Consider the following 27,309-nt stretch of genomic DNA (forward strand, 5'->3'; position numbering starts at 1 on the left):
TTATTGATAATTGAGATTTGCACTTCCACTATCTGAGATACGAGTTTCCCTGGGTAGTAGCAGTGGCTAGCCACCACGTGCTCCAGGTTGAGACTTGATACTCTGTTGACCCTATATGGTAAGTGTGGCCGGGCACTGTGAAAGACCCGGATGAGTTCGCCCCCGTAAATATTCACCAGTGAAGGTGATGGATATAGATCATGATTATGATCAAGTATGTGATGAGTATAACTCGAGTTGGGGATGCGTGACAGAGGGACAGTCCAAGGGTTAGCTACTAGGACTTGTCGGGTTGGCTCTATAACCGATAGATGATATCATCAGCCACTAGGGACAGGCATTCATCATATGCATACTATATGAATTGTTTGAGATTGCCTATTTGACTGCATATTACTTGCTAATTGTCTAAATGCCTTATTTGTTCCTATTTGTATATTTCTTGTTTGCTATAACTGTGTTTGCTACATTATACTCCTGCTGGTGGTTGGGAGGTTTGAAGGAATCGGAAAGGGAAGTATTAGTTAGACTGAAGAATCCTTAGTCAGATGCCCTTATATGGTTTAGCTTGTTTATAAGCTTTTAAACTATCTGGAGGAAGTTCTAGGATTGCCTTCGGCTTTCCTCTATTATTATGTATTATATATGTGGAAGCTGTTACCATGCTGGGGACCTCTGGTTCTCACCCATGCGGATTTTGTGGTTTTCAGATACAGGACGTGAGGTTTCCCGCTGAGGCATGCTGGAGACTTCTAGATTTGCGAAGATTCCTTGTTCTTGGGGACTCTGTTTTAGTTTATATGTTTTGCTTAGATACTTTTATCTCCATTAAATACAAACTGTGATGACTCCTCTTATGGAGATTTTGGAGAATAGGTTTTATGTATTGTGTCCCTTGGGTTTCCTTTGGGGTTTTCCTTATTTTTATCATATGTATATATTGCTATGCTCGGACCGGTTATCTTCGCAGCCGGATCTTGAGTCTTGATATTCCTATTTTTGACACTCCTTTGTATATATATAATCTCGCGCTGGTATCCTTGTTCGTTACGCTATCGACCGGAGTGTTGCGCTTTTTGAGTTGCGATATTTATTTACCCCTTTTTCTATAAAGGCTCCTAGTTATAATCAATCATTCATACTACTATACGTACTAAATTTTTATTTTAGAGGTCGTAATACCTTGCCATCTCTGAATTATGACTTAAGCATAAGACTATGTATGGTAGGGTGTTACAAAACTTGGAAAAGCTTTTTACTACAACAGCTTGAAAACATATTCTCCTAAATTTTAATTATCTGGATTTAACGAGACACGTGACATATAATCCTTTTATTTTTGAATAATTAGAGTTTTTGTGGCATGTAAACTAGAATTTGATCATGTAGCTTCTAATTGGAATTAATTGACCAAGGAATTGGCAGTTAATAAATTTTAGAGAAGACTAGAAAGGTCTAAGGAATTAGGGTCTAGTCACATATAGTTTGCCATAAATTAAATCCTACATAATTAAATAGTTAGAAAGAAAAGTAATCCGAAAAATAGATAAACTCTGAAGCCTTAACAGTTTTCTTAATATTTTATCCCAACTTATTTACTTGTCTGTGTTTAATGCTCTTTGAATACCAAAACACTCTTTTCTGCTTGCCTAACTAATCCTATCAAACGCTATTGTTGCTTGATCCATCAATCCTCGTGGGATCGATCCTTACTCACGTAAGGTATTACTTGGTACGACCCGGTCACTTGCCGGTTAGTAGTGTGGGGGTAAAATACCACATCAAGTTTTTGGCGCCGTGCCGGGGATTGATAGTGATTAACAACTGTTAGTTATTTGATTGCTTAGATTAGGCGTTTTAGTTTTAATTTTATTTAAAAAAATTTTGCTTTGAATTTTCAAAAAAAAAATTTACGGTATTTTTCTTTTTTTTCTTTACGTTAATTTTTTTTCTTTCTATACTTTACGTTATTTTTTCTTTTCCTTTCCATTTACCCCTCCCCTGTTCTTTCTTTCTCGTTTCTTTTTTTATTTTGTTTAAAATAATTGATGACATGTCATCATATACCCATTTTCTATGCTTTTTCATACAAGAAATTGATGATTTGTGCTTAAATATTGAATGCTTTTTGTACTTAAATGATATATTTTCTTGATATTTTAATTTTATAATCTTGTAGGAAATAAGAAAAAGAAGCAAAGAGCACAAAAAAGGAGAAAAAAAGCTTTGGGGTACACTTTGAAGTTGGGGTACACTTTGGAGCCTTAGGCCACGCTTTTAAAAGCGTGGCCCATGACCAAATCAAGAAAGGAAGCAGCCAGCACGACACTGCCCTGCCCTTGCCAAGGGCAGATCGTGATGCACATTGAGGATTGGAAGCAAGAATTTCGCTAAAGTAAAATCTGGGCGCAAACAGCATGACCATGCCTACTTCAAAGGGCTAACTTGAGCTACAGACGTCCGATTGATATGCTTCTAGTCAAGAAAGGAAGCAGCCAGCACGCACACTGCCCTGCCCTTGCCAAGGGCAGAATCGTGATGCACATTGAGGATTGGAAGCAAGAATTTCGCTAAAGTAAAATCTGGGCGCAAACAGCATGACCATGCCTACTTCAAAGGGCTATAACTTGAGCTACAGACGTCCGATTGATATGCTTCTAGTTGCGTTGGAAAGCTGACATTCAGAGCTTTCCAACGATATATAGAAATCCATATTTGGCGCACAATTGGGGCAGGAACAAGAGGCATCTTTAAGGGCAAAAAATAAGCAAAAAGAAGCCAAGGAAAATGATGTAGCGTGTTTGCCTCCTCCGTGATTCGAACTTGGGACGTGAAGGAAGGAACATTGCCCTGCCCTTGGCGCGGGCAGGGCAGCATTTGGATGGCACAAGAACTTGGCGCACCAAGCAACAAATTTGGCGCACCAATTTCCTCCCCTGGCAGCACCAAGCTCGCGCACTCCTCAATCCTGGCGCATCAAACTCTTCCTGCCCTGCCCTTGGCGCGGGCAGGGCAGCCTCTCACACACCACGCCACGCCAGACTTGCACCAATGGCGCACCAAACTCGCACCATGCCGCGCCAAGCTCCCGCACCATGCATCAATTTTCTGCCCTGCCCTCCACAAGGGCAGGGCAGCCTCCTGGGAGCAACATGGGCCAAAATTCAACCAAATTTTCATTTAAATTCAATTTCTCTCCAAATTGAATCAAGGCCAACCAAACCCATTTCTCCTCAAATCCAAAGCAAGCAAGGCCCAAATCATCACTCAAAGGCACATGGATCAAGTAATTTAGGATTTTCATTTTTGTAATTTGTTTTAATTTTATTTTCATTTTATTTTGTAAAGCCTATATAAGGCATCATTTCCATCTTTGAAGGAGGCCGGCTCCATTAGGAATAGATAGCTCTCTCCTTTAGTTTTCTTATCTGTTTTGAATCTTGAGTGAGATTGGAGGAATTCTGTTTCATTCTCATCTTAAGATCTCTTGTTTACTTTTTCTGCATAATTGAAATTCACATACTGCTTCATCTTCTCTTTTAATACTGCAATTCATTTCATTTATCTTCTCTCCTTCTGCAATTGTTCTTGGTTGGATCAAGGAAGGAATTGAGATCTAGACTTGTTTTCTAGTCTCTTTGAGTTCCTGAGATCTTCAACCTCATTTGGCAATTAATCTGAATTTAATTTCTATTTGCTTCTTCAAGCAATTCTGCTTTCTGTTTAAGATTTGTTGCAAGTAACTCTTCTGCTTAATTGCTCCTTACATTCTCTTGTTGAATTTTAATTCCCAGCACCCAAGTCCTTTTACTTTTTATGCAATTTAATTATTCTGCAATTATCATAAGTGCTGCTTATTGCTTGCCTTTAAATTACCTGCACCCAAACCCCTTTACTTTTCATGCAGTTTACTTTTCTTGCAATTTAAGTTTCAGCTCTTTTACTTTCTTGTTCTTTAAGTTTTATGCAATTTTACTTTCTGCAACTTTAAGTTTCCTGTCATTTATAATTCTGTTGGCTACATTTCATCCAAAATTCCTTCAATGTTAGCTTGACTAAACTAATCACCCACTAAAATTGCTTGATCCATCAATCCCTGTGGGATCGACCTCACTCTTGTGAGTTATTATTACTTGATGCGACCCGGTACACTTGCCGGTTAGATCTATGTGTTTGGAAAATTCGTTTTCCGCAAAAACACCATCAAGTTTTTGGCGCCGTTGCCGGGGATTGATTAGATCAACAATGATTAAGTGGGTGAGAAGTCTAGATCAAGCATTTTTTTGTTTTTTATTCTCTGTTTTAACTTGAAACCAAGGTGTTTGTGTTTTTGCCTCACTAAGAAATTCTGTCTCTGTGACATGAATTTCAATTTTCAATGGTGTTGTGTTTTGCAAAATACAAATGGAGTTCAACTCATCTTGCAATCAAACAAAATTTTTCAGGATATCACCCACCATCACCAACCTCTAATGGTGGTTGGGGATATCACCAAGAATTAACAGATTCTGAGCACTCCAACCCATGGAGAATTGCTTCAGAGACACAAGATGAGCAAGAGAATCATATGGGACACTTCCCAGAGACACAATATGATCCAAATTTTGATGAGTCTAACAACTACTCATATTGTGATTGGGAAAGTCAAAATCAAAGAAATCTTAGCAATCCATACTGTGATGAGTTCAACAATTCTTCAAATTGTGATTCAGAGGATCTCCTTCAAAAGTCCAGAGGATTTTTTGAAAGACAAGAACAATCCTGGAAATGGCAAGAAGCTCTCTTCAAAAAATTAAATGGAGACTTAGAGAACATAGAGAAACGCTCAGAACCACTAAGTAAGAAGAATGAAGACCACTTGGTGGATGTGAAGGAGAAAGCGGAAGAGCAAGACGAGGATGCTACTGCATCAAGTGATCTTTCAATGAAGAATGAGGTGGTTGAAAATGAAACTGCACTTGAGATGAAAAGGGAACATGAACATTCACAACCCTCACTAACCTCCCTTGAATCTGTGATTGAAAAATATGAAGAGGAGATGAAGAAATCTTGGGAAGAACAACAAACCTCCTCCATAAAAGAATTATTAAGTCAAATGTTGGGTGCAAGGGAGGAAGTGGAGGAGCAAGAAAGTGAGGAAGTCATTCCAAACTCAAGTGAAGCAGAGAGTGTAAAGAGGAAAAGCTCATGAACCATCACTGCAAGGAACTCTTGATGAAGACAAAACTCCAACAATTACACAACCACCAAGACTTGGACTCAAGGAAGTGAAGGCAATTGACAAGAACACCAATTCTGTCCCTAATCCAACAAGCAAAATCAATCAACACATTTGCAAAAGAAAGCTTGCTGAGGAAAGGCCAAGACAAGGGACAGTAGCTGATCTTCTTCCTTGAGGTCATTCCTCTTAACCAATTGGAAGAAGAGGAAGAAAGTGAAGAACAACATGTCAAGCTAATGACACTAAAAGAGCACTTGTTGGGAGGTAACCCAACCGTAGGTACATTTCTTTTTATGCTTTGTTTAAATTCAATAAATTGGCATATGGTTACATTCTAAGTTTGGTGTTGCCTTGCAACAAATTATTTTCAATCTTTTTGGATGATTGCATCAAATCAAAAATGAAAGTGACACACCAAGATTCTAAGTTTGGTGTGCCACTTATTTTCTATGCAAATCATTCTAGCAACATCACTTGTCTGCATAATCATATTGCCTTTTGCAGTGTTATTTTTCTTCTTCTTAGTTGGATAATTTTTGTTTTCTCTTTGTTTCATTTATTTACTTATTTTTAATGCTTCTTTCATTAACTGTTTTTGTTAATACATCATCAAAACATCCTTATTCATGACAGATTCTTCACTTGGTGATTGTATTCAACAAATAACAGTTTCTTTTGTTTAGTTTTAGTTCAAATAAATTCACATATGATTGCATTTTAAGTTTGGTGTTGCTATGCAACAAAATTTGGTTCCAATATCTATTAGATACTTGCATCAATTCCAAGTGAAAGTGTCACACTAAGTTTGGTGTGCCACTTATTCTTTATGCAAAGTATTGTGCACACCTTCTTATGCTTGCAATCAAATGTCGCTGTCTCTTGTGCCTTGATTGTTATTTTTCATTTTTGCTTGCTTAAAACACATGTGCTACTAACATTTCATTATGTAAGACATTCATGATCCATCTTAGCCCCAGAGCCATTGTTCTAATTGTTGCTTGAGGATGAGCAAGCACTCTAAGTTGGCAAGGGAAAGGGAAGAATTGGAGAAAAAGGACAACAATAATGAAGATGAACTACAAGGTTGTAGAGTTCCTTTTCTTCTCATTTGTTTCCAGCACTTAAATTGCATGATTATCTTTATATTCTCTGTAAGCATGTGTGGTATGAATAAGCATAGCTTGAATGTTGATTTGTAACATGTTGCCATGCCATTATGACTACCAACTTGAGTTTTGTAAGTTCAAAAGCAATAAAGTATCATGATCATAAACAAACAAGGCATTAAAGAAGAATTTAGCATGTGCATACAAGTATTGGAAAGCTAGTATGATTGATTGTTGCTCAATTGCATTGGATTTATTTAATTGAAGTTTTTCATAGTAATTTTGTGAAATCTTTTGAAATCATGAAAACCTTGAAGAAGCAAATACAATTAAAGCAAGAAAAGAAAAAGGGAAAGAATGAGAAGCTGAAGGCTCTGAGTACCAATGGCAATTTATTTGCTAAGTGCTTGTGGTGTTTATGTATCAAGCCAAATGCTTGAAAACAAACACTTAGAAGTCAAGGCTAGGCTCAAGTGCAAAAGCACTCCCTCAAAGCTCAAGGCTCTGAGCATCAATGATTAGAGTCAAGAAAAGAAAAGAAAAAAATGAGCTTAATGAAGTCCTCTAATTAAATGCTTGTGGTGCTTATGTATCAAGTGGTAATACTTGAAAACAAAGCATTTAGAAGTCGTAGCTTTGTTATTAACTCATGGGCAAAGCACCCAAAAGGAAAAAAAAAAATCAAAAGCTTGTTTCAAGGAAGAATTATAAGAAAATGATTTCATAAAATAAGCTAGATAGAAGCATCAATCATTTACATCTCTTTTGTAATTGTAGCATGCATAGAAAACTAGCTTGCCATGAACATGAGTTGCTATTCTTCTTACCTTGGATTGTCAATCTTTATTGCATGATTCTTTTCTTGCTTGGGACAAGCAAGATTTAAGTTTGGTGTTGTGATGACATGTCATCATATACCCATTTCTATGCTTTTTCATACAAGAAATTGATGATTTGTGCTTAAATATGAATGCTTTTTGTACTTAATGATATATTTTCTTGATATTTTAATTTTATAAATCTTGTAGGAAATAAGAAGAAAAAAAGCAAAGAAGCACAAAAAAAGGAGAAAAAAAGAGCTTTGGGGTACACTTTGAAGTTGGGGTACACTTTGGAGCCTTAGGCCACGCTTTTAAAAGCGTGGCCCATGACCAAATCAAGAAAGGAAGCAGCCAGCCGCACACTGCCCTGCCCTTGCCAAGGGCAGAATCGTGATGCATATTGAGGATTGGAAGCAAGAATTTCGCTAAAGTAAAATCTGGGCGCAAACAGCATGACCATGCCTACTTCAAAGGGCTATAACTTGAGCTACAGACGTCCGATGATGTGCTTCCAGTTGCGTTGGAAAGCTGACATTCAGAGCTTTCCAACGATATATAGAAATCCATATTTGGCGCACAATTGGGGCAGGAACGAGAGGCATCTTTAAGGGCCAAAAATAAGCAAAAAGAACCAAGGAAAATGATGTAGCGTGTTTGCCTCCTCCGTGATTCGAACTTGGGACGTGAAGGAAGGAACATTGCCCTGCCCTTGGCGCGGGCAGGGCAGCATTTGGATGGCACAAGAACTTGGCGCACCAAGCAACAATTTGGGCGCACCAATTTCCTCCCCTGGCAGCACCAAGCGCGCGCACTCAATCCTGGCGCATCAAACTCTTCCTGCCCTGCCCTTGGCGCGGGCAGGGCAGCCTCTCACACACCACGCCACGCCAGACTTGCACCAATGGCGCACCAAACTCGCACCATGCCGCGCCAAGCTCCCGCACCATGCATCAATTTTCTGCCCTGCCCTCCACAAGGGCAGGGCAGCCTCCTAGGAGCAACATGGGCCAAAATTCAACCAAATTTTCATTTAAATTCAATTTCTCTCCAAATTGAATCAAGGCCAACCAAACCCATTTCTCCTCAAATCCAAAGCAAGCAAGGCCCAAATCATCACTCAAAGGCACATGGATCAAGTAATTTAGGATTTTCATTTTTGTAATTTGTTTTAATTTCATTTTCATTTTATTTTGTAAAGCCTATATAAGGCATCATTTCCATCTTTGAAGGAGGCCGGCTCCATTAGGAATAGATAGCTCTCTCCTTTAGTTTTCTTATCTATTTTGAATCTTGAGTGAGATTGGAGGAATTCTGTTTCATTCTCATCTTAAGATCTCTTGTTTACTTTTTCTGCATAATTGAAATTCACATACTGCTTCATCTTCTCTTTTAATACTGCAATTCATTTATCTTCTCTCCTTCTGCAATTGTTCTTGGTTGGATCAAGGAAGGAATTGAGATCTAGACTTGTTTTCTAGTCTCTTTGAGTTCCTGAGATCTTCAACCTCATTTGGCAATTAATCTGAATTTAATTTCTATTTGCTTCTTCAAGCAATTCTGCTTTCTGTTTAAGATTTGTTGCAAGTAACTCTTCTGCTTAATTGCTCTTTACATTCTCTTGTTGAATTTTAATTCCCAGCACCCAAGTCCTTTTACTTTTTATGCAATTTAATTATTCTGCAATTATCATAAGTGCTGCTTATTGCTTGCCTTTAAATTACCTGCACCCAAACCCCTTTACTTTTCATGCAGTTTACTTTTCTTGCAATTTAAGTTTCAGCTCTTTTACTTTCTTGTTCTTTAATTTTTATGCAATTTTACTTTCTGCAACTTTAAGTTTCCTGTCATTTATAATTCTGTTGGCTACATTTCATCCAAAATCCCTTCAATGTTAGCTTGACTAAACTAATCACCCACTAAAATTGCTTGATCCATCAATCCCTGTGGGATCGACCTCACTCTTGTGAGTTATTATTACTTGATGCGACCCGGTACACTTGCCGGTTAGATCTATGTGTTTGGAAAATTCGTTTTCCGCAAAAACACCATCAATAATAATAATAATAATAATAATAATAATAATAATAATAATAAATAAAAATAATAAATAAATAAATAAAAATATTTTTTTACGTGAACCCCTCTCCTGTTTTCGTTTTAATTTTTTTTCTTTTATTACTTGATTTTCAAAAAAAAATTAATAAATAGCACCAATATTTTTTTTTATTTTCTGAAATTAAGTTTGGTGTTACCTATTCATTATTTCTTTTCTATTTAGTATTTTTTTTACACAGGTTACCTCACTGGGAATTCTCTACACTCTGACGTAGAGATTCCCATCTTTTCTTGTTTTCTGTTTGTTTATGCGTAGGAACAGAGACAAAGAACATCTCTTAGGCTTTGATCCTGAACCTGAAAGGACTTTCAGGCAGCGTTACAACAAGCAAGACTTTATAAGGCTGCAGAATCCACTATGGATCTGACTAATACTGAGAATACCAATGCGGCAAACCCAAATGGGATTGAACAAAGGAGAGTACTTGGCTCTTTCTCTGCTCCTACTGCAGATCTGTATGGAAGGAGCATTGTGGTGCCTCCTATTGCTGTAAACAACTTTGAGTTGAAGCCTCAACTGGTCACCCTGGTGCAACAAAACTTCCAGTATCATGGTCTTTCCCACGAAGACCCAAATCAATTCATTTCAAGTTTTCTACAAATTTGTGATACTGTGAAGACAAACGGAGTGAATCCAGATGTGTACAAACTAATGCTCTTCCCATTTTCTCTGAGGGATGGAATAACTATGGCTAGATTCTCAACCCAAGGATAGTTCGGATACTTGGAACAAGGTGGTTACTGAGTTTCTCACAAAATTTTTCCCACCAAAGAAGCTGACTAAGCTTAGGATGGAGGTTCAGACCTTCAGACAGAAGGATGGTGAGACTCTGTATGAAGCTTGGGAGAGATACAAGCTACTGACTAGGCAATGCCTGACAAACCCCATTTTTAGGGTTTATCTTGTACTGATTTTGAGGGTTTTATCAATGATTCTACACACTTTTCGTATGAAAATACATGACTTTATGTTCCTTTCCTAATTTTGCTTCATGGATGAAAACATGCTTATTTTGCACTAAATTAGATATATTTCTAATCCTCCCTTAGTGCCATTTGATGCTGTGACCTGTGTGTTAAGTGGTTTCAGAGTATAGGGCAGGGATGACCCGGAGGAGAGAAAGGAAGCATGTACAAAGGAAAGAAGCATGAGAAAATAAGCTTTGGAAACTTCAGCATTGACGCGTACGCGCACATGGCGCATCCGCGTGGAGTTGCGCCACCAAGAGCCAAAGCTAGGAGCCGAGCTATGAGCCGGCGCGTGTAGCGGCTAAGTCATGATCCTCTTGGACGCGTCCGCGTAGGTTACGCTTGCGCGCGAATTGCAAATTGCCCCAGGGACGCGTGCGCGTACTGTGCGCGTACGCACCGATGGTCTCACATGATTTTTAAGAGAGCACGTGACCATAACGTGGACACAGTTAGAGACCCTATTTTGGGGAAGTGCTTTGGCGAGAAAAGCTTAAGAAGACCAAGGATTGAAGGTTAAGGGACTTTGGCTCATTTTACATTTTCTTAGATATTTTCTTAGAGTTAGTTACACTTTGGGTAGAGAGAGAATCTCCAACTTCTCTCTAAGGATTTCATTCTCCTCAATCTCCATTACAATTCTTCTTTGATTTTCCTTGGTGAGATCCATTGTAATACACTTTTACTTTGATGCAATTAGTAGATCTACTCTTCTCATAATCGCAATTAGTGTTCTTTGATCCTTTCACTTTGGATCTAGCTTTGCTTTTGTTACTTGGATTTGGAACTAGTGAATTGAGGTAATTTCATATCCATTACTTGTGATTGTTCAATTGTAGATAATTGTGTAATCTAGATCTCTTCATTTCCATTCTTCATTCTAATTCCTTAATGGCTCTTGAATGCTCATCAAGTGTTGATAAAATGCCAATACTAGTTAGAGTAAAAGTTTCTCACTTGGCTTAGGGTTTGGACCATTAGGAAAAGTTGAATAGTAAATGTCAATTGTTGATTGAGAATTAAGGATTGCTAATTGGTTTGGGATGCACTAAAATTAGATTCCCTTAGGGTGAAGCTAAGACTTGTGATTCAAGCTAATTACTTTCACTTGACTTTCCTTTATACTTAGAGGTCAACTAAGTGGAGCAAGGCTTAATTGTTATCATCATTGAAGGAAACTATAGTGGTAGACTTTCTAATGCCAACTCTAGGCCAAGTCCTTAACATTGATTGTTTGTCATCTACTTTTGCTATTAATACACCGACCTTCAAAGATTCATAACAAAGCTTCCTAATCAATAACATGCATTCTCTAGCAATTCCAAGGGAGGACGACTCGGGAGACTAGTACTCTCGATTATAGATTGTAGAATGTTTGATGCGAGGTTTGAATGTCGATTGGACTATACTCACGATTATATTCACTATTGAATTCTATATCGACATGTTAAATTGTTTATCAAAATGGCGCCGTTGCCGGGGATTTGCTTATGTGTGCCATGTTATTGCTTATTGTAAATATGTGTATATGTACATAGTTGCATTTTCCCTTCCTTGTTGATTGACTAATCCTACTTACTACCATGAGCTTTACTTCTTCTTCATTGCATGACGCGTTCACAACCGAATCCGAGCTTAGTCCCATTTGATCCGGAAATTGAACGAACTTTGCTTCACATTAGACAAGCTCGGAGGTGGTTAACTTTTGGGGAAGGTGAAAAGGTTCCTACCAATTCACCAACTCTACCCGAAGTGAATAGTGAACCGTCACTTGAAGAAGGCACTAACCATTCCCCCGTTAATACTACTAATAATTGTTCTTTTGATCTAGGCACCAACACCATGGCCGCTCCAAGGAGAGTTACTCTCAAGGAAGCGGGTGCACCGGATTATGTTCTTCAACCTCTTCATGTGCTTCCTCCCAACTTGAATGCAAACTTTGAACTCAAGACCGCTTTGATTAACCTCCTACTTAGGTTCCATGGACTTCCCGCACAAGACCCTATTCGACATCTCAAAGATTTTCATCGTATATGCTCAACAACTAGACGAGAAGGATCTGATAAAGTTGCTATATGGTTGTTTGCTTTCCCTTTATCTCTTGAAGATAAGGCCAAAGAATGGTTCTACACCCTATCTAGTGAAGTCATTTCCGATTGGGACTTGCTTAGAAGAGGGTTCTTAGAAAAATTCTTGCCTCCGGAAAGAATGGACAAGCTAAGAAAAGAAATCTCATGCATTGTATAAGGCGAAACGGAACCCCTATGTGAGTATTGGAAATGGTTTAACAAACTCCTTGATGCATGCCCTAATCACATAATTGACACTAAAGTGTTGCTAGGCTACATATGCCAAGGGATGCGAGAACAAGATAGGACTCTCCTGGACTCCTCTAGCAATGGTTCTTTGTCTAAATATAGGACGGTGGAGGAAGCATGGCAACTCATTAGTGACTTAGCCGAGTCCAATCAACATGCTAGAAGAAGAGTTAACCGCCCAAAAATCGTGAATGAGGTATCAACTAGTAACGAGACCACCGCTCTAGCCAAATCCTTGGGCAAAATGACAAATATCCTAAAGCAACTCCAATTGGGCTATCAACAACCTTATCAACAACAACCCTACCAACATCAACCTCCACCATCCCCTCAACAATATAGTCAACAATTGGTTCCTCAAAAAGTGTGTGGCATTTGTTCTTGCTATTCCCACTACACGGATGAGTGCCCAAGTCTTCAAGAAGACAATACCTTGGTGGCTACCCACAACTTCTATGACCGCCCAAATCAAGGGTACTACCAACAAGGCGGTAATTTCAATCAAGGGTACCCCCATCAAGGAGGAAGCTACAATCAAGGGGGTGGCAATTATAATCAAAATTAGAGGGATAACCACCAACAAGGAAGTAGGTACAACAACAACAATGGAGGTAACCAAAGATGGAACAACAACAACTCACAAAACCGACCCCCATACCCCCAAAACCAATATGCCCAACAAAATCAAGGTAGAAATTACCAAACATACCAACCATCACATCAACGACCACTGGTGGACGAAATTGTGATTCATATTCTTTAAGTTGTACTCATTGTAAAATTATGGAATTTGAAATTGGCACGAGTGAACACAACTCCGTTCAACTAACCAGCAAGTGTACTGGGTCGTCCAAGTAATAAACCTTACGTGAGTAAGGGTCGATCCCACAGAGATTGTTGGTATGAAGCAAGCTATGGTCACCTTGTAAATCTCAGTTAGGCAGATAAAATTATGGAATTTAGAAAATCAAATAATAAAAAGAATATATAAAAGGGATACTTATGCAGATTCATTGGTGGGGATTTCAGATAAGCATATGGAGATACTGTATGGCTCAAGGACGCCTGCTTCCCTACTGCTTCAACTCAATCCTTCTTACCTTTCCATGGCAAGCTGTGTATAGGGGTTCACCGTTCGACGATGGCTACTTTCAATCTCTCGGGAAAATGGTCCTCTGCGGCTGTCACTCGCATGGCTAATCGTCTGGAGGCATCACCTGGCCGAAGGCTACATCCCATCCTCGCAGTGAAAACTACGCTCACGCGCTCTGTCACAGCAGGCTATCACTGGTTGGTTCCCGCGCCTACTGGAATAGAATCCCTTGATTCTTTTGCGTTTGTCATCACGCCCAGCACTTGCAAGTGAAGCACGTCACAGTCATTCATTACGGAATCCTACTCGGATACACAGACAAGGTTAGACTTTCCGGACTCCCAGGATCCTACTCGGAATACCACAGACAAGGTGAGACTTTCTGGATCATAAATGCCATCTATCTAGCTTATACCACGAAGATTCTGTTGGGGATCTAAGAGATACACATCAGCTCGGTTGCATGTAGAACTAGGTGGTTGTCAATCACGTGTGTTCATAGGTGAGAATGATGATGAGCGTCACATATCATCACATTCATCATGTTCTTGGTACGAATGAATATCTTGGAATAAGAATAAGAGAGATTTGAATAAAAGAAATAGAATTGCATTATACTTGAGGTACAGCAGAGCTCCACACCCTTAATCTATGGTGTGCAGAAACTCCACCGTTGAAAATACATAAGTAAAAGGTTCAGGCATGGCCGAATGGCCAGCCCCCCTAAAACGTGATCAATAGCCTCTTAGGATGAAGAATAAAACAAAGCTGAGACCAAGATGTAACGTGGTCAAAAGACATCTAATACAATAGTTAAATGTTCTATTTATAATAAAAGCTCCTAGGGTTTACATGAGTAAGTAATTGATGCATAAATCCACTTCCGGGGCCCACTTGGTGTATGCTTGGGCTGAGCTTGATCAATCCACGAGCTGAAGCTTCTCTTGGAGTTGAACTCCGAGTTATGACGTGTTTTGGGCGTCAACTCCGGATCATGACGTTTTTCTGGCGTTTAACTCCAGACAGCAGCATGTACTTGGCGTTCAAAGCCAAATTACGTCGTCAATTCCGAATAAGTATGAATTATTATATATTTCTGGAAAGCTCTGGATGTCTACTTTCCAACGCCGTTGAGATTGCGCCATTTGGAGTTCTGTAGCTCCAGAAAATCCATTTTGAGTGCAGGGAGGTCAGATTCCAACAGCATCAGCAGTCCTTTTTGTCAGCCTTTTTCAGAGTTTTGCTCAAGTCCCTCAATTTCAGCCAGAATTTACTGAAAACACAGAAAAACACACAAACATAGTAAAGTCTAGAAATGCTACCTAAAAACAATGCCAAAAAGCGTATAAATTATCCGCTCATCACAACACCAAACTTAAATTGTGCTTGTCCCAAGCAACTGAAAATCAAATAGGATAAAAAGAAGAGAATATACTATAAATTCCAGGATATCAATGAATATTAATTATAATTAGATGAGCGGGACTTGTAGCTTTTTGCTTCTAAACAGTTTTGGCATCTCACTTTTCCTTTGAAGTTCAGAATGATTGGCTTCTCCTGGAACTTAGAATTTCGGATAGTGTTATTGACTTCTAGTTAAGCATGTTGATTCTTGAACACAGCTACTTATGAGTCTTGGCCGTGGCCCTAAGCACTTTGTTTTCCAGTATTACCACCGGATACATAAATGCACAGACACATAACTGGGTGAACCTTTTCAGATTGTGACTCAGCTTTGCTAGAGTCCCCAGTTAGTGGTGTCTAGAGCTCTTAAGCACACTCTTTTTGCTTTGGATCACGACTTTAACCACTCAGTCTCAAACTTTTCACTTGGACCTCATGACACAAGCACATGGTTAGGGACAGCTTGATTTAGCCACTTAGGCCTGGATTTTATTTCCTTGGGCCCTCCTATCCATTGATGCTCAAGCCTTGGATCCTTTTTACCCTTGCCTTTTGGTTTTAAGGGCTATTGGCTTTTTCTGCTTGCTTTTTCTTTTTCTTTCTAAATTTTTTTTTTGCCATTTTTTTTTTCACAAGCTTCTTCTTTTTCACTGCTTTTTCTTGCTTCAAGAATCAATTTCATGATTTTTCAGATCCTCAATAACATTTCTCTTTGTTTATCATTCTTTCAAGAGCCAACAATTTTAACATTCATGAACAACAAGATCAAAATTATGCACTGTTCAATCATTCATTCAGAAAACAAAAAGTATTGTCACCACATCAATATAATTAAATTAAATTCAAGGATAAATTCGAAATTCATGTACTTCTTGTTCTTTTGAATTAAAACATTTTTCTTTTAAGAGAGGTGAAGGATTAATGGAATTTATTCATAGCTTTAAGGCATGGTTACATACTAATGATCATGAAATAAAGACACAAAAACATAGATAAACATAACATTAAAAACCGAAAACAGAAAGAAGTAAAGAACAAGGAATGAATCCACCTTTAGTGGCGTCTTCTTCTTGAAGGACCAATGATGTTCTTTAGCTCTTCTATGTCCCTTCCTTGCCTTTTGTTGCTCCTCCCTCATTGCTCTTTGATCTTCTCTTATTTCTTGGAGAATGATGGAGTGCTCATGATGTTCCACCCTTAATTGTTCCACATTGTGGCTCAAACCTTCTAAGGAAGTGTTGAGTTGCTCCCAATAGTTGTTTAGAGGAAAGTGCATCCCTTGAGGCATCTCAGGGATTTCTTGATGATGAGCTTCCTCATGCGCCTCTTGAGAACCGTGAGGGGCTTCTTTTGCTTGCTCCATCCTCTTCTTGGTGATGGGCTTGTCCTCTTCAATGGAGATGTCTCCTTCTATGATAACTCCAGCTGAGTAACATAGATGGCAAATAAGGTGAGGAAAAGCTAGCCGTGCCATAGGTGAAGGCTTGTCGGCTATTTTGTAGATTTCATTGGAGATGACCTCATGAACTTCTACTTCCTCTCCAATCATGATGCCATGAATCATGATGGCCCGATCCACAGTAACTTCAGATCGGTTGCTAGTAGGAATGATGGAGCGTTGAATGAACTCCAACCATCCTCTAGCTATAGGCTTGAGGTCCAGTCTTCTTAGTTGGACTGGCTTGTCTTTGGAGTCTCTCTTCCATTGAGCTCCTTCCACACAAATGTCCATAAGGACTTGGTCCAACCTTTGATCAAAGTTGACCCTTCTAGTGTAGGGGCGTTCGTCACCTTGCATCATGGGCAAGTGGAATGCCAACCTTACATTTTCCGGAATGAAATCCAAGTATTTCCCCCGAACCATTGTGAGATAATTCTTTGGACTCGGGTTCATACCTTGATCATGGTTCCTAGTGATCCATGCATTGGCATAGAACTCTTGAACCATTAAGATTCCGACTTGTTGCATGGGGTTGGTTAAGACTTCCCAACCTCTTCTTCGGACTTCATGTCGGATCTCCGGATACTCATTTTTCTTGAGCTTGAAAGGGACCTCAGGGATCACCTTCTTCTTTGCCACAACATCATAGAAGTGGTCTTGATGGCTCTTGGAGATGAATCTTTCCATCTCCCATGACTCGGAGGTGGAAGCTTTTGTCTTTCCTTTTCCTTTTCTAGAGGATACTCCGGCCTTAGGTGCCATTGGTAATGGAAAAACAAAAAAAAGCTTATGCTTTTACCACACCAAACTTAAAATATTGCTCGCCCTCGAGCAAGAGAAGAAAGAAGAGAAGAAGAAGAAGAAGAAGAAAATATGGTAGAGAAGGGAGAGTGATGGTTCGGCCAAGGTTGAGAAGAAGGGGTTGTGTGGTGTGAAAATGAAGTAGAATGGAAGGGTATTTATAGGGAAAGGGGGGGTATGTGCGGCCATTTTGGGTGGGAATGGGAGGGGAATTGGTTTGAATTTTTGAAGGTAGGTGGGGTTTATAGGGAAGAATGGATGGATGTGAGTGGTGAATGGGGTAATTGGGAAGAGGAATTGAGGTGATTGGTGAAAGGTGTTGGGAAGTGTGACATGGGGAAGAGTGAAATAGGATTAGGAGAGTGTGATTAGGATTAAAAGGTAAGGTGGGAATATGGTAGGTGGGGATCCTGTGGGGTCCACAGATCCTGAGGTGATCCTGTGGGGTCCACAGATCCTAAGGTGTCAAGGAATTCCATCCCTGTACCAAATAGGCATGTAAAATGCCTTTGTGCATCATTCTGGCGTTTAAACGCCCATTGGTGCACATTCTGGGCGTTCAACGCCCATGTAAAGCATATTTCTGGCGTTGAACGCCAGTTTCATGCTTGTTACTGGCGTTCAGCGCCAATTTTTCCTCTCTGGGCACATTCCTGGCGTTCAGCGCCAGAATGTTGCTTGTTTCTGGCGTTCAGCGCCAGAATGATGCTCTGTTCTGGCGTTGAACGCCAACCAGATGCACCTTACTGGCGTTGAACGCCAGCCTGTGCGTCCTCCAGGGTGAAAATTTTTTCTTCTGCTGTTTTTGATTCTATTTTTAATTTTTATGATTTTTTCGTGACTCCTCATGATCATGTACCTAATAAAACACAAAATAACAATAAAATAGAATAAAATAAAATTAGATAAATAAAATTGGGTTGCCTCCCAACAAGCGCTTCTTTAATGTCAATAGCTTGACAATGGCTCTCATGGAGCCACAAGGTGATCAGGTCAATGTTGTATAGTTGTCCACACCAAACTTAGAGTTTGGATATGGGATCTTAACACCAAACATAGAGTTTGGTTGTGGCCTCACAACACCAAACTTAGAGTTTGACTGTGAGGGCTCTTCTTGACCCTGAATTGAGAGAAGCTCTTCATGCTTACTCTCTTCTGTCACAGAGGGATGGCCTTGTGCCTTAAACACAAGGTATTCCCCATTCAATTGAAGGACTAATTCTCCTCTGTTGACATCTATCACAGCTCCTGCTGTGGCTAGGAAAGGTCTTCCAAGGATGATGCAATCATCCTCTTCCTTCCTAGTGTCTAAGATTATGAAATCAGCAGGGATGTAAAGGCCTTCAACCTTTACTAACACGTCCTCTACTATTCCATAAGCTTGTCTCAATGACTTGTCTACCAGTTGTAATGAGAACAAGGCAGGTTGTACCTCAATGATCCCCAGCTTCTCCATTACAGAGAGTGGCATTAGATTTATCCCTGACCCCAGATCACACAGAGCCTTTTCAAAGATCATGGTGCCTATGGTACAGGGTATTAAGAACTTGCCAGGATCTTGTCTCTTTTGAGGTAGAATTTTCTGAATCCAAGTATCCAGTTCATTAATGAGCAAGGGAGGTTCACTTTCCCAAGTCTCATTACCAAATAACTTGGCATTCAGCTTCATGATAGCTCCTAAGTATTGAGCAACTTGCTCTCCAGTCACATCTTCATCCTCTTCAGAGGAAGAATAGTCTTCAGAGCTCATGAATGGCAGAAGGAGATTTAATAGAATCTCTATGGTCTCTATATGAACCTCAGATTCCTTTGGATCCTCAATAGGAAACTCCTTCTTGCTTGAGGGACGTCCCAGGAGGTCTTCCTCACTAGGATTTTCGTCCTCCTCCTCCCTTGTGCATTCGGCCATATTGACTATGTCAATGGCTTTGCACTCTCCTTTTGGATTCTCTTCTGTATTGCTTGGGAGAGTACTGGGAGGAGTTTCAATGACTTTCTTACTCAGCTGGCCCACTTGTGCCTCCAGATTTCTGATGGAGGATCTTGTTTCACTCATGAAACTGAAAGTGGCTTTTGACAGATCAGAGACTACTTTGGCTAAATTAGAAGTGTTTTGTTCAGAATTCTCTGTCTGTTGCTGAGAAGATGATGGATATGGCTTGCTATTGCCCAGCCTGTTGCGTCCACCATTGTTAAAGCCTTGTTGAGGCTTTTGTTGATCCTTCCATGAGAAATTTGGATGATTTCTCCATGATGAGTTATAGGTGTTTCCATAAGGTTCACCCATGTAATTAACCTCTGCCATGGCAGGGTTCTCAGGATCATAAGCTTCTTCAGAAGCTGCCTCTCTAGTACTGTTGGATGCATGTTGCCATCCATTCAAATTTTGAGAGATCATGTTGACCTGTTGAGTCAACACTTTGTTCTGAGCCAATATAGCATTCAGAGCATCAATTTCAAGAACTCCTTTCTTCTGAGGTATCCCATTGTTCACGGAATTTCTCTCAGAAGTGTACATGAATTGGTTGTTTGCAACCATGTCAATGAGTTCTTGAGCCTCTTCAGGCGTTTTCTTCAGGTGAATAGATCCACCTGCAGAATGGTCCAATGACATTTTTGAAAATTCAGAGAGACCATAATAGAATATATCTAAAATGGTCCATTCTGAAAACATGTCAGATGGACATCTTTTGGTCAACTGCTTGTATCTTTCCCAAGCTTCATAGAGGGATTCACCATCTTTTTGTTTGAAGGTTTGAACATCCACTCTCAGCTTGCTCAGCTTTTGAGGAGGAAAGAATTTATCCAAGAAGGCAGTGACCAGCTTATCCCAGGAGTCCAGGCTATCCTTAGGTTGTGAATCCAACCATATTCTAGCTCTGTCTCTTACAGCAAAAGGGAAAAGCATGAGTTTGTAGACTTCAGGATCAACTCCATTCGTCTTTACAGTCTCACAGATCTGCAAGAACTCAGTTAAAAACTGATAAGGATCTTCAGATGGAAGTCCATAAAACTTGCAGTTTTTGTTGCATTAAGGCAACTAGCTGAGGTTTCAGCTCGAAGTTGTTGGCTCCAATGGCAGGAATGGAGATGCTTCTTCCATCAAACTTGGACGTTGGCTTTGTGAAGTCACCAAGCATTCTCCTTGCATTATTATTATTTTCGGCTGCCATCTCCTTCTCTTGTTCGAAAATTTCTGAAAGGTTGTTTCTGGATTGTTGTAATTTAGCTTCTCTTAATTTTCTCTTCAGAGTCCTTTCAGGTTCTGGATCAATTTCAACAAGAGTGCCTTTATCCTTGTTCCTGCTCATATGAAAGAGAAGAAAACAAGAGAAGAAAGAGGAATCCTCTATGTCACAGTATAGAGATTCCTTTATGTTAGTAGAAGAAGAAAGGGTAGAAGAATGAAGAGGGAGATTCGGATTTTTGGATGAAGAGAGGTGGAGAGAAGTGTTAGTAATTAAATAATTAAATAGAAGAAGAAAAGAGAAGGGATATTTCGAAAATAATTTTTGAAAAGGGGTTAGTGATTTTCGAAAATTAGAGATAAAATGTAATTAAAATTAAAACATGAAACAATTACTTAATTAAAAAGAATTTTTGAAAAAGGGATGAGATATTTTCGAAAATTAGAGAGGGAAAAGTAGTTAGGTGGTTTTGAAAAAGATAAGACACAAACAAGAAGTTAGTTAGTTGATTGACAAAGATTTGAAATCAAAATTGAAAAAGATAAGAAGATAGCAAGTTAGATAAGATATTTTGAAATCAAATTTTGAAAAAGATAAAATTTTTTAAAAAGATCAAATAAAAGATAAAAAGATTTAGTTCAAAAATTTTGAAATTATTTACTTCACTAACAAGAAACTACAAGATAAGATTCTAGAACTTAAAGATTGAACCTTTCTTAACAAGAAAGTAACAAACTTCAAATTTTTGAACCAATCACATTAATTATTAGTGAATTTTCGAAAATTAGATATAAAAGCTAAGAAAAAGATTTTTGAAAATAATTTTTTTAAAATTTTCGAAAATAATAAAAAAAAATGAAAAAGATATGATTTTTGAAAAAGATTTTGAAAAGATAAGATTTTTTTAAAATTGAAATTTTGACTTGACTTGTAAGAAACAACTAATTTTAAAAATTTTTGACCAAGTCAACCCAAAATTTCGAAAATTAGGAGAAAAAAAAGGAAAAGATATTTTTTTATTTTTGAAATTTTTTATGATGAGAGAGAAAAACACAAAAATGACCCAAAACATGAAAATTTTGGATCAAAACACAAGATGCATGCAAGAACACTATGAATGTCAAGATGAACACCAAGAACACTTTGAAGATCATGATGAACATCAAGAACATGATTTTGAAAAAATTTTTATGCAAAGAAAACATGCAAGACACCAAACTTAGAAATCTTTAATGCATGGACTCTAACAAACGAAAAATGCACATGAAAAACAACAAACAACACAAAACAAGAAGACTTACCAAGAACAACTTGAAGATCATGAAGAACACTATGAATGCATGGAATTTTCGAAAAAAATGCAAGAAAAATTTTTAAAGCATCCAATTGACACCAAACTTAAAAATTGACTCAAGACTCAAACAAGAAACACAAAATATTTTTGGTTTTTTATGATTTTATGATTTTTTAGTATTTTTATTATTTTTTTCGAAAATATTCTTAAAAAAAATGAAAATAAAAGAAAAATTTTGAAAAATTTTTGAAAACTTTTTGAAAAGAAAATTACCTAATCTGAGCAACAAGATGAACCGTCAGTTGTCCATACTCGAACAATCCCCGGCAACGGCGCCAAAAACTTGGTGGACGAAATTGTGATTCATATTCTTTAAGTTGTACTCATTGTAAAATTATGGAATTTGAAATTGGCACGAGTGAACACAACTCCGTTCAACTAACCAGCAAGTGTACTGGGTCGTCCAAGTAATAAACCTTACGTGAGTAAGGGTCGATCCCACAGAGATTGTTGGTATGAAGCAAGCTATGGTCACCTTGTAAATCTCAGTTAGGCAGATAAAATTATGGAATTTAGAAAATCAAATAATAAAAAGAAATAATAAAAGGGATACTTATGCAGATTCATTGGTGGGGATTTCAGATAAGCATATGGAGATACTGTATGGCTCAAGGACGCCTGCTTCCCTACTGCTTCAACTCAATCCTTCTTACTCCTTTCCATGGCAAGCTGTGTATAGGGGTTCACCGTTCGACGATGGCTACTTTCAATCCTCTCGGGAAAATGGTCCTCTGCGGCTGTCACTCGCATGGCTAATCGTCTGGAGGCATCACCTGGCCGAAGGCTACATCCCATCCTCGCAGTGAAAACTACGCTCACGCGCTCTGTCACAGCACGGCTAATCACTGGTTGGTTCCCGCGCCTACTGGAATAGAATCCCTTGATTCTTTTGCGTTTGTCATCACGCCCAGCACTTGCAAGTCTGAAGCACGTCACAGTCATTCATTACCGGAATCCTACTCGGAATACCACAGACAAGGTTAGACTTTCCGGACTCCCAGGATCCTACTCGGAATACCACAGACAAGGTGAGACTTTCTGGATCCTCATAAATGCCGCCATCTATCTAGCTTATACCACGAAGATTCTGTTGGGGAATCTAAGAGATACACATTCAAGCTCGGTTGCATGTAGAACGTAGGTGGTTGTCAATCACGTGTGTTCATAGGTGAGAATGATGATGAGCGTCACATAATCATCACATTCATCATGTTCTTGGGTACGAATGAATATCTTGGAATAAGAATAAGAGAGATTTGAATAAAAGAAAATAGAATTGCATTAATACTTGAGGTACAGCAGAGCTCCACACCCTTAATCTATGGTGTGCAGAAACTCCACCGTTGAAAATACATAAGTAAAAGGTTCAGGCATGGCCGAATGGCCAGCCCCCCTAAAACGTGATCAATAGCCTCTTAGGATGAAGAATAAAACAAAGCTGAGACCAAAGATGTAACGTGGTCAAAAGACATCTAATACAATAGTTAAATGTTCTATTTATAATAAACTAGCTCCTAGGGTTTACATGAGTAAGTAATTGATGCATAAATCCACTTCCGGGGCCCACTTGGTGTATGCTTGGGCTGAGCTTGATCAATCCACGAGCTGAAGCTTCTCTTGGAGTTGAACTCCGAGTTATGACGTGTTTTGGGCGTTCAACTCCGGATCATGACGTTTTTCTGGCGTTTAACTCCAGACAGCAGCATGTACTTGGCGTTCAAAGCCAAATTACGTCGTCAATTTCCGAATAAAGTATGAATTATTATATATTTCTGGAAAGCTCTGGATGTCTACTTTCCAACGCCGTTGAGATTGCGCCATTTGGAGTTCTGTAGCTCCAGAAAATCCATTTTGAGTGCAGGGAGGTCAGATTCCAACAGCATCAGCAGTCCTTTTTGTCAGCCTTTTTCAGAGTTTTGCTCAAGTCCCTCAATTTCAGCCAGAATTTACCTGAAAACACAGAAAAACACACAAACTCATAGTAAAGTCTAGAAATGTGAATTTAACATAAAAACTAATGAAAATATCCCTAAAAGTAGCTTGAACTTACTAAAAACTACCTAAAAACAATGCCAAAAAGCGTATAAATTATCCGCTCATCACAACACCAAACTTAAATTGTTGCTTGTCCCCAAGCAACTGAAAATCAAATAGGATAAAAAGAAGAGAATATACTATAAATTCCAGGATATCAATGAATATTAATTATAATTAGATGAGCGGGACTTGTAGCTTTTTGCTTCTAAACAGTTTTGGCATCTCACTTTTTCCTTTGAAGTTCAGAATGATTGGCTTCTCCTGGAACTTAGAATTTCGGATAGTGTTATTGACTTTCCTAGTTAAGCATGTTGATTCTTGAACACAGCTACTTATGAGTCTTGGCCGTGGCCCTAAGCACTTTGTTTTCCAGTATTACCACCGGATACATAAATGCCACAGACAAGGTTAGACTTTCCGGACTCCCAGGATCCTACTCGGAATACCACAGACAAGGTGAGATTTTCCGGATCCTCATAAATGCCGCCATCTATCTAGCTTATACCACGAAGATTCTGTTGGGGAATCTAAGAGATACACATTCAAGCTCGGTTGCATGTAGAACGTAGGTGGTTGTCAATCACGTGTGTTCATAGGTGAGAATGATGATGAGCGTCACATAATCATCACATTCATCATGTTCTTGGGTACGAATGAATATCTTGGAATAAGAATAAGAGAGATTTGAATAAAAGAAAATAGAATTGCATTAATACTTGAGGTACAGCAGAGCTCCACACCCTTAATCTATGGTGTGCAGAAACTCCACCGTTGAAAATACATAAGTAAAAGGTTCAGGCATGGCCGAATGGCCAGCCCCCCTAAAACGTGATCAATAGCCTCTTAGGATGAAGAATAAAACAAAGCTGAGACCAAAGATGTAACGTGGTCAAAAGACATCTAATACAATAGTTAAATGTTCTATTTATAATAAACTAGCTCCTAGGGTTTACATGAGTAAGTAATTGATGCATAAATCCACTTCCGGGGCCCACTTGGTGTATGCTTAGGCTGAGCTTGATCAATCCACGAGCTGAAGCTTCTCTTGGAGTTGAACTCCGAGTTATGATGTGTTTTGGGCGTTCAACTCCGGATCATGACGTTTTTCTGGCGTTTAACTCCAGACAGCAGCATGTACTTGGCGTTCAACGCCAAGTTACGTCGTCAATTTCCGAATAAAGTATGGACTATTATATATTGCTGGAAAGCTCTGGATGTCTACTTTCCAACGCCTTGAGAGCGCGCCATTTGGATTTCTGTAGCTCCAGAAAATCCATTTTGAGTGCAGGGAGGTCAGATTCCAACAGCATCAGCAGTCCTTTTTGTCAGCCTTTTCCAGAGTTTTGCTCAAGTCCCTCAATTTCAGCCAGAATTTACCTAAAATCACAGAAAAACACACAAACTCATAGTAAAGTCCAGAAATGTGAATTTAACATAAAAACTAATGAAAATATCCCTAAAAGTAGCTTGAACTTACTAAAAACTACCTAAAAACAATGCCAAAAAGCGTATAAATTATCCGCTCATCAACCACCATCCAACCAATCACATGCCCCTCAACTCACATACCCTTCCACTTCTTCTAATCAAGATGATACACTTCGGACTATCCTCCAAGGCCAAAAAGAGCTCTAAACCACACTTGCTTCCGGCCTTACCGGCCTTACATCTACACTACAAGCTCTTCTTGCACGCATGGATCCACCATCTAATCCTACTCCGTACCCCCCAAATCCAAGTGCCATTCCCTCTCAACCTCAACCCAATCTCAATGGAGGCATTAATGCCATCACCTTGAGATCTGGAACTCAATTAAAGGAGAAGAAGGCAAAGGACCTAAGTCCAATCATAATCACCCAAGAGGAAGAAGGAGTAGAGATAGAAGAAATAGAAGAAGAGGAGGAACCACAAGCCATAGTTGAAGATGAAGAAACTCAACCAAGAGGTCCCCAAGAATAAGGGAACCGTGGAAGAAGAAATTGCTCAACCAATCCCATTTCCGACACTTGCAAAGAAAGCTAGAAAGCGCATGGAACTTGACCCCAAAATAATAGAAATGTTCAAGAAAGTTGAGGTAACCATCCCCCTATTTGATGCTATCCATCAAGTACCTAAATATGCAAAATTCCTTAAAGATTTATGCATGAACAAGGATAGAATTCTTGAGTTAGAGACTATTCCATTGAGGAGTTCTATTTCCGCTTTAATGGGAGCATTGCCCGAAAAGTGTGACGATCCGGGCCCATGCATGGTCACTTACACCATAAATGGAGTTCAATTTCTAGATTGTATGTGTGACCTTGGTGCATGTGTTAGCATTATGCCCCTCTCCATCTACAAGGTATTGAGGCTACCACCATTGAAGAGATCGACGGCAAGATTTGTTCTAGCGGACAAAAGCATAATAACTGTGATGGGTGTTGCGAAAGATGTGTTGGTAAATATAAAAGAGTTGGTGTTTCCAATTGATTTCTATGTTCTTGAGATGCCATCAACCGAGTCTGAGAGGGCATCATCCATTCTACTTGGGAGACCATTTTTGAGGACCTCTAGATTCAAGTTAGATGCCTACTCGGGAACCTACTCATTTGAAATAGATGGGAGAGTCGTGAGTTTTAGCCTAAAAGAAGCAATGAAACATTCACCGGAGAATCATTCTCTATTCCAGTGTGACCCAATTAACAACATTATTGCCGAAGTGCACTTTGCAAAGTTGGATGAGAAGTACATGATTGAAGACACAAATGAAAATCCAAGTGAAGCAAACACATTACACCATTCGGACCATCCGGAAATTCAAACTCCAAATCAAGACCAAAAGGTAGAATTGAAGCCACTACCACCCCACCTAAAGTACTCATATCTTGATAAAGCCCACAAGCTCCCCATGATCATTGCAACGGAGCTAAACCCTCAATAAGAAGAAAAGTTGCTATGCATCTTGAGGAAGAACAAAAGGGCCATAGGGTGGAGCTTGGCGGATCTAGTGGGAATAAGCCCCCAAGTATGCGAGCACTGAATATTCCTTGAAGAAGGAGCTAGACCCGTTCGACAACCTCAAAGGCGACTCAACCCAACTATTTTAGAGGTTGTGAAAAAAGAAGTCACCCGGCTACTAAAAGCGGACATCATCTATCCCATCTCGGATAGTGAATGGGTAAGCCCGGTCCAAGTGGTGCCAAAGAAATCTGAAGTGACTACAATCAAGAACGAGAGCGGAGAACTTATAGCAACAAGGGTGCAAAACTCTTGGAGGTTGTGCATAGACTACCGAAGGTTGAATGCGGCCACTAAAAAAGATCACTTCCCACTACCGTTTATTGATCAAATGCTTGATCGACTAGCTGGATTTTACCGGAGATTTATCAAGGACTTTAGCAAGGTAGCATTGCCTCTCTCTTGACTATTGCAAAAGGACATTGAATTTGATCAAAGCAAAGA

The 27,309-nt window shown here is 39.2% G+C and overlaps 1 protein-coding gene and 1 non-coding gene across 2 annotated transcripts; both read left to right on the forward strand.

Moving 5' to 3' along the window:
- Positions 1-19,961: 19,961 nt before the first annotated feature.
- LOC130937812 (small nucleolar RNA R71) lies at positions 19,962-20,065 on the forward strand. The gene has a single exon (XR_009069010.1). It is a non-coding gene; the product is annotated as a small nucleolar RNA R71 (small nucleolar RNA).
- Positions 20,066-26,074: 6,009 nt separating this feature from the next.
- Positions 26,075-26,788, forward strand: LOC130934360 (uncharacterized). The gene has a single exon (XM_057863937.1). The coding sequence runs from the start codon at positions 26,075-26,077 to the stop codon at positions 26,786-26,788; it is 714 nt and encodes a 237-aa protein (XP_057719920.1).
- The last annotated feature ends 521 nt before the right edge of the window (positions 26,789-27,309 follow it).

Source organism: Arachis stenosperma, chromosome 6, assembly GCF_014773155.1.
Source record: "Arachis stenosperma cultivar V10309 chromosome 6, arast.V10309.gnm1.PFL2, whole genome shotgun sequence".
NCBI classification, from domain to species: Eukaryota; Viridiplantae; Streptophyta; class Magnoliopsida; order Fabales; family Fabaceae; genus Arachis; species Arachis stenosperma.

Coding starts and splice junctions, on each gene's coding strand:
- LOC130934360 (XM_057863937.1), top strand. CDS start 26,075: ATGGGAGCATTGCCCGAAAAGTGTGACGATCCGGGCCCATGCATGGTC.